Source organism: Podarcis gaigeae (genome assembly GCF_964106915.1).
Source record: "Podarcis gaigeae genome assembly, chromosome: 8".
Taxonomy (NCBI): domain Eukaryota; kingdom Metazoa; phylum Chordata; class Lepidosauria; order Squamata; family Lacertidae; genus Podarcis; species Podarcis gaigeae.
Genome location: NC_139684.1, coordinates 69,998,100 through 70,006,002, shown reverse-complemented (window position 1 = coordinate 70,006,002; position 7,903 = coordinate 69,998,100). Strand labels below are relative to the sequence as shown.

General features: G+C 46.6%; 1 protein-coding gene and 1 long non-coding RNA gene across 9 annotated transcripts in view; one reads left to right on the top strand and one right to left on the bottom strand.

Moving 5' to 3' along the window:
- Window positions 1-135: 135 nt before the first annotated feature.
- On the top strand, window positions 136-3,874 carry LOC310849991. Its single transcript, XR_014567173.1, has 2 exons — window positions 136-247; window positions 3,570-3,874. It is a non-coding gene; the product is annotated as an uncharacterized lncRNA (long non-coding RNA).
- SCMH1 (Scm polycomb group protein homolog 1) overlaps window positions 845-7,903 on the bottom strand; it is a 47,697-nt gene continuing 40,638 nt past the window's right edge. For 7 of the 8 annotated variants that reach the window (XM_083750714.1, XM_083750710.1, XM_083750715.1 and 4 more), the window contains 3 exons: window positions 5,625-5,828; window positions 5,193-5,335; window positions 845-2,873 (listed from right to left, as the gene is read on the bottom strand). In XM_083750714.1, coding sequence (XP_083606840.1) covers window positions 2,748-2,873; window positions 5,193-5,335; window positions 5,625-5,828 — 473 coding nt within the window. In that variant the 3' untranslated portion in view covers window positions 845-2,747. Of the gene's footprint in view, window positions 4,528-4,749; window positions 5,336-5,624; window positions 5,829-7,903 lie in introns of all 8 variants that reach the window. The other variant, XM_083750709.1, reaches the window with a different exon arrangement.

Genomic DNA, 7,903 nt, shown 5'->3' with positions numbered 1-7,903 from the left:
TTAAATTGTGAGGTCATAGATGCCCATGCTACTTACAGTTCTAACCTGTGTTCAGTTGGATCCCACAATGAAGGAGGCGGCCTATGCTTCCTGTGGACAAGCAGTACTTGCTCACCTAAAGGAAGATGGACACAACTGCTTCCAATTTGAAGCTTAAATACCACAGCAAGGTTTCAAGATACCAGCAATAGGAAGGCATTAGAACTGCAGGGAGCAAATACCCGGAATGCAGCAACTGAGGGTGTGTGTGTGTCACTCACTGGTAGGGAACCCAATCTTAGGGGTGAAATGCAGCACTCCAGTCTGTTCCCATTGGTCCTTGACATTCTCCCCAGGTCACACCTTTTCATGGTCCATGGCCTCCTTGAGTGTTTTTGCCCAGCTGGAATGTGTCACTGAATAGTGATATAAATGCTTTTTGTTTTACCTGGATTGAAAATCGAACAATGCATGTGCAGAAATCTCCTTTCGAGTTTTGCATGGCTGGAAAGCTGCCTACCATACATACAAAAGGTATGAGTTACCCTAACCCTTACCTGTGTATGCATTTCAGTTGTGCTAGATCATATTTAAATGCATTTAACGTGTGAATGGAAGATTCTCTTGTAGGGAATGAGAAAAACAGGGTTGCAAGTGGAAAACTTGGTAGTGGTCTCTACTGCCTCCATCTCAGACGCTGTTGTTAAGGGCGTGGGGATGGAATGATGTTTCTCTCAGCTTTTTCTGATAAGCCTAGAGACCCAGTACTGATTTAGGATGGATGAATCCCTGGCCCCACTCTTTTGCAGTGTCTTAAGTTGTTCATGTAATCAATCAGCGGAGAATCACAGCACAGCTCCACCTATCCTATTTCCCCCCACTCTTTTATTTATAAACAAAATCAACAGAATAAGTGCAGAAAAGAATATTGGCAGCCCCTTGCCCCCTGTTACCTGCAGCAGGCAGTGCTCACAGAAATGGTATTCTGCAGCCAGGCAGTGATGGCAGACAGAGGTAACCACCCCCCTCCCACCAAAGAGAGCTACACCAGACAACCCAAAACATCGGCCGAGTCACACTAATACCCCATTGCACTGCAGTGAGCTCTGGCTCCTTCCTAGAAGTGGCTTATTGCCTATGAATTTTCATTGCTTGGGGTTTGTTTGTTTTTTGCATTATCAATTTAGGCTGTCTCTAATCTCTCTTTCTGGGCTAGTCTGAAATCACTCTTCCGCAAGAGCCTGGCATCCACTGAAGGGTAGCAAGTTAGGAAGAGAGAAGTGCCTCCAAGGAGATGCACCTTAAAGCTGCCCTTCCTCACTTCATTAGTGTAAGGCAGGAAACAGCCAAGCACAACTGAATCTCAAGGTCCATTTGTCCTCATCCCAAAGGTTAAGTTGCTAAGGCTACTCTCCAGAAAGTGGAGGAAAGGAAACACACACTACTTTGCTTTCTCAAAGCAAAGGAGGTTTCAGTCTAGGACCCGGAGAGGGGCAGAGCTTTGGGGCACCAGCTTAACCACCTTCTTTTCCCATTCTCATTGGCCAGCAGCAAAAAAAAAAAAAAAAAAAGCCCTCTACTATGAGACAACGCAGGCCACTGCCCAAGTGCCATAAAAAATAAATACATTAAAACGTTTTTCAGAATACATACAAACAAAACAATTCATGTTCCCAATTTGAGTTTGGGAAGGACAAACCATCTAAATATACCTGTTTCCCATCCATCTGCTATCCCACACACTTGGTCAGGTAGCTACAACTGAACAGCTCTGACAGACTGGAGGGATAATTTGAACGGTACCGTTGTGGAATAAGAAACATTTGATTCCTCAGGAAAAAGGTTAAAACAGTTGCTATTCCCATAGCAAGTAGAAAAAACATTTCAGGATCTGGGGGGGGGGAGGGGGGGAGCTTGAGTTGTTCAGCTGTGTGCCCTGCGACACTAGGATAAGGGAACCTACGTTTTCCTCCCTCTCCATTCTTCCCAGCTCACTTAGAGAGCTACATGGCGATATCAACACAGATCCACTGCTGTGCCCTACCATAATCACCTTCTCCTCCTTGTTCCAAATAAATATTAGAGCTTTCTGCCCACATGCCAGCAACTCATTAAAACTGCTAGCTTGAGACTTCCATGGAGGAAAAGGCTGTAACAGCACCAAGTGAAGAGATGGTAGGGTGGCGTGTCCTCTGCCTTACCCACCCACCCCTGCCACCCAAGGGAGTAAACAATCTGGTTAGCAGCAGCTGCTTGTCATATGCCAGAGCTGGATTCTTGCAGTCAATCTGTCCTGTATGGCACAGAAAAAGGGAACACCGCCTGGCACTGCCAACTTTCGAGTCCAAACCGTACTCTTCATAAGGCATGAAGGGGGTTCTTGAGGGGGGCAGCAAAAGAAGGCAGGGCATCTGAAAAATAAGAAGGGCCAAAACAACCATATCCGACATGAGTGTGGCTCTGCCAGAGTGCCACACACATACACACACAGGGAGAAGTATATTCTTCCTTACAAGTTGGACTGCGGTCCCAAAACGCCTTCAGCAGAAAATAGAGGAAGCATTCATCCCTTTGTACCAACAAGCCAAGTCTCATTTGATTGATAGGGGTGCCCAGGGTCTTCCTCCAGGAAACCACCTCCTGTCTGCTGGCGAAGGTGTCCTCATAGTGCTGAGATGTGTCGGGCAAGGAATGTAGGCACGCATACCTGCCTGCGTGGGGAGTTGAGAGCGCCACTTTGGCCAAGACTGCACCAGGAGGATTCTTTTTCAGAACTTGCCCTGCTTTAACTTGTCAATGTGGTAGGTGAGTTTCAGTGCTGGCCCAAGCTTCAAGCCCATGTACTTCATCATCATATCGCTGCGCAACAAGAGCAAGGCCTTGCCGTCAATCTCCTGGAAACACAGAACAGAGGGATCCACATTTGTCTGGCCAAGCCTCTCACAGCAAGATAATGCCTCAACATGGCCAGAAGCAAAACTTTAAAGAGACGGGTGGGACTAGCACTAGTTTGAGGTAATGCTGTGGTTGGGCTGGTGGACTTTTCAATGTTACTTGTATAGAAGATGGACCTTGTTCCAGGCGCTGCTTTTTCAAAGCTGTAAGGCACTATGGCATAACAAGCAGCACATACCAAAATCTCAGCTGTACAACCTTTAAAGCAGGCCTGGGGAATGTGTGGCCCGCCAGATGTTACTGGACTACAACTCCCATCATCCCTGAGCAGTGATCATCATGGCTGAGGGAATGGAGTCCGACAACTTCTGGAGGGCCACACATTCCCCACTCTTGCAGTAGGATATTGAGACTATGTGGCTGCACATCTAGATATACACAGTGTTGTTGCAGGCTAGCAACAAAGTGGGGCAATAGCTTGGTGGTAGAGGACATGTTTTGCATGCAGAATGTCCCAGGTTCAATCCATGGTCTTTCTAGTTAAAAGGCTCAGTTAGCAGGTGATAGGTAACACTGCTCTTTGCCAAAGACCTCGGAGAGCTGCTGCCAGTCAGAGTTGACAAAACTGGGCTAGATGGACCAATGGTTTGAATAAATATAAGGCAGCTTCCCATGTTTCTATGTTCCGGCTCCAGCCCTGCTCCCAACACTACAATTGTTTAAAGCAGGCACGGGCAACAAGTGACGGGACTCCCATTTCCCATCGTACCTGATTTTGCAAACTGATGGAAATTGAAGTCAGTAACATCTGGAAGGACACCCATTCTATTCCTATTCCAAAAGATGAAAAGGGTGGTCTTCCCTGTCTAAAGCCAGTATAGCTATTTGGGGAAAATCTGACCTGTAGCAATTTTTTGTTCCTCCCCACAACCCAATTGCTCTCCACCAAAGGCAGTTATGCCCTTTTTGCATATACACAAATCCAAATTCTGCAAGCACAGAAGCCGTTTGGCACAATTCTGCTTTTGCTAAAAACAGGGAAGACAACAACTTCTGTAAGTCACTGGATATCTTTTTCAGTCTTGCCCAAATACTTTAAAGGCTGAATTGCATTGTTGGGTTGAAAGGAGAGATTGTCAGGGAGCCACATCTGAAAGCCCAGACAAGGTTTCATGCTGGCTATCAGCTAGTGTCAACTTTGCCTGCTTTCTCTCTCTCTCCTGACAGTGCCCGCCACCAGCATTTTACCTCATCTCCCTCCCCTTCTTGAACTGTATAGGTTTGCTTCACCAGCACATACTCACATGAATAAAAATGAAATCTAAGATGATGCTATCACCAGACTTGGGGGGGGGGGGGAATGAGATTTCATGGGAGCCTTTTATGTACTGTGGGAACAAGTCTTGCCTCAACTCTCCCCTCCAATCTATGCTGGGGATGTTTTGTTTATTCCTTGAACCAAATATGTGAAATCCCAAGAGGCCTCAGGGGAACCAGACAGATCCTTATTAGATCCCAGCTATTAGTCACCTGCTAAAAGGTGCACAGAGGAGAATGGAAATGAGAGGGCTGCACTCAGTTCAAAAAAATAGATCACTATTCCTGGGTTCAGTTGCCAACTCAGTGCCCCCAGGAATGTTCCTACTTCACAGTCTCACTTTCCCCCCAGTTCCTCCATTCTACATAAAACATCTCCCGCTTATTGCACTACTCCCTCACTGAAATGGCTCAATATATAATAAATTTGTGCATCTTTTTCAGACATTGAAGCGGGAATGTGGAGGGATATGCAAATACCATTATTTCATTACCAATTAACTGCTTTCAATAACTAAAGCTACAAAAGATGCAAACCAGTTTCCAATATGTATACACACAACATTTTAACTGTGCAAAAGCTGGCATTCTGCCCAGTCAGGTATGTCGCTTTCAATAGGGCAGTTGCACAGATCTGCACAAGACGTGCAAACCAAGACAGCTGTCATACAATACTTGTGAAGCTGAGCCTGCGGTGCCTTCAGGGACACACATGCAGCAGAGATTATCTCTTGTGCTTTGGTCTTTGCTCTACATCTGATGATCAAGCACATCCACCCTGCTGGAGCTTTGCTTCCTCTGACTAGACAAGGACCAAAGCTCCCCAAGCGGAAAGGAACTTGGTACAAAAGAAGTTTGGTACAAAAGTAAGGCTTCTTTGTTAAAGACTGCCTCATGGTGGCTGTGAGTGCTTGTGCCATGATTCTTGCAGCAGGAGGAGAGAGTGACCATGAAAGAGACACCCCACCCCACAAATCACCCATGGTGTTGGTTATATTTACATGCTTTCGGAAGAGGTCTGCATGGGGTCCCAGTTGTGGGTCAGCTTCCCTCACAAATTGCATGACATCTTCCACTGTCCAGCCAGATGGGTCTCGGCTGCCCAACCGTGAGGTGTCTCGAGGAGCAAGGTATCTGTCAGAGCCTAGAAGGAACAACAGAAACAAATCAACAAAACCCAAACACATTTGTGTCCTGGCATGACAGGATACTGCAGGGCTCATGATTTTTCCAGATGGTCGTTTTTCAAAAGACTGCCACCTGTTTTGTCAGTGTTAGTTTGCACAGAGCCACTTTCATGTGAACAATGGTGCATGTCACTAGTTGCCCCCCTTCTCTTCCATCATGCATGGGAAATAATACATTGCATGGAAACACAAGAATGGAGCTAGGGATACTTCATTAGAGAGAAGAGATGTTCTAATTGCCCTTACCCCCAGCACTAAGTCTATGCAAGGCAGAGGTACTGCACTGAGAAAGACTGGAGGGCTGGTGAAGGTGCCTGTATCCTTGAAGTCTGTAGTCTCTTGAATTCCTGCTGGGACTGGATGCACTGACAGCATTCAGGGCGGAGTCCATGGGGTCTAGGCGTGGCTCCAAGGGACCTGGCAGGCCATCACTCAAAACAAACGTTTCACCTGGAAGACATACAAACAACTAATGAGAGAAGTGCAGCCACCAGCTGCAATGCTGCAAAGTGCCCAGAACATCCAAACTGCAGAAACAGCCAGCTTCTGCCCAGACAGAAAGTCAGGAAAAGAACAAAGGAAAGGAGGGATAATCACTTTGCTCACAACTGAGTTCCAGTCCTTTTGGTGGCCTCCCCTTCTCTACCAGTTTCATTCACTAATCCAAACTTATTGCTACTTACATTTCATGTTCATTTAGTTTGACCATCATAAAAAAAGATAGGGGTAGGGAAGAGAACTCTTTCCAGCTCAAGGGCGGCATCCCCTTCGAGTCAATCTTCCAGGGGCTGTGGAAGGCACAGCGTTCGGAACAATTGCTGCCATTCCCCAGAAGAGGAAGAGACATGGTAGTGGTGGGTGACTCCCTACTGAGGCGGACAGAGGCAGCAGTGTGCAGAGATAACAGGATGTCCTGGGAGGTGTGCTGTTTTCCAGGCACAACATTTCACAATGTGACAGAGGTTGCTGAGTTTGATAAGCCCACTGAACACAACTTTTTCCTTCTGATTCATTTGGGTACAAGTGATACTGCCACACACAGCCTTTGACATTCAGCAAGGGACTATAAAACTCGGGGTAGGATGCTGAAGGGCCATAGGGCACAGGCGGTTTTTTCATCACTCCTTCCTGTTGACGGTCATGGGTCAGGGAAAGGACAATACTAGAAGTAAACCTCTGGCTGCACAGGTGGTGTCATCAGGAAAGGTTTAGCTTCTTGACCATGGTCTCCACTTCCTTGAGGAAGGACTTCTGGCAAGAGATGGGTTACACCTCAGAGTGGTTGGTAAGAATGTGTTTGTTAAGAGTCTTGCAAACCTGATATGGAGAGTTTTAAACTAAATCCTGTGGGCAGATGGGTGGGGGAGACAATACTACAGGTGACAGAGGGAAACCTTTACCACAATGATAAAAAAGTGATCTTTCTGTACTCCAAGCTGTTTGCTACTAAACTCGGTGTACATGAAGTGCGGTCCAAATGATCCCTCAGCATCTGGGCTGGATTCACTGTACCAGTTATGTCTGTGGCAGCCTTGTGCAAGGACCTCTGTTTGCGCAACAGGGCTCCCCCCCCCCGCCCCGTGTGTCCCTGCAATGAGTTCAGGGTAGTGTTTGGGAGAACCCCCAGAACAACATGGGGGTGGGGTGAAGATAGTGAGGTGGAATTGTTCCATCTGGCAAGTTGAAATGCTATTGCAGACTGAATGACTGTAGAGTGTAATGCAGAATTCCACCCTCTGTCTGACTGCTTTTCCTGGCAAATCCTATCATGAGAAATTAAGTTTACTGAGAGTGCAACCGGCTCAGTATCTGCATTCGTGAATAATCCCTAGCAGGCTCTTGAATGGGTTAAACTTGGACTGCAGACTGGAAAAAAGGTAGATGGGCCTTGTCCATTCTCTACTGCATGAGTGTGGAACCACTGGTCCTCCATAAGTAGTTGGGCCACAACTCCCATCATCCTTTACCACTGGTCATGTTGACTGGGGCTGACAGGAGCTGGAGTCCCATAACATCTGGACCGCCCCACCCCCGTCCCCTCTACTGTATTGATAATCCCAAAGCATCATTGAGCTGAACAATGTTTTCAGGAATATTGTTCCAAGGGCAGTATACCTGGGGAACAATACCAGTGGGATGGCAGATGTGGGACACTCAACAGGACATTACAGACGGTCTCCCACCTATAGTGCCAACTCTTGCCAGAAAGAGAAAGAAACTTCCATAAGATGCCAGCTGGGTCATAACAAGGGTCAATCATGCCCATCATTGTCCAGGAAGCCCATAGGCAGGACATGAAGGCAATAACCGTCTTGTGCTATTGTTCCCCAGCAACTGGCATTCAGCAGTATGTTACTTCTGAACATACGGATAGGCCTGTTCTTGATGAATCTTTCTAATACACTTTTAAAACCATCAAAACTATATAATAATAAAAGCTAGAATAATCATAAGGGGTTACAGTAGATTCAGCTCCAATTGCTACTCAAGGATTATAAAGCTCTTTGCAAGTCAAAGACCAGCAG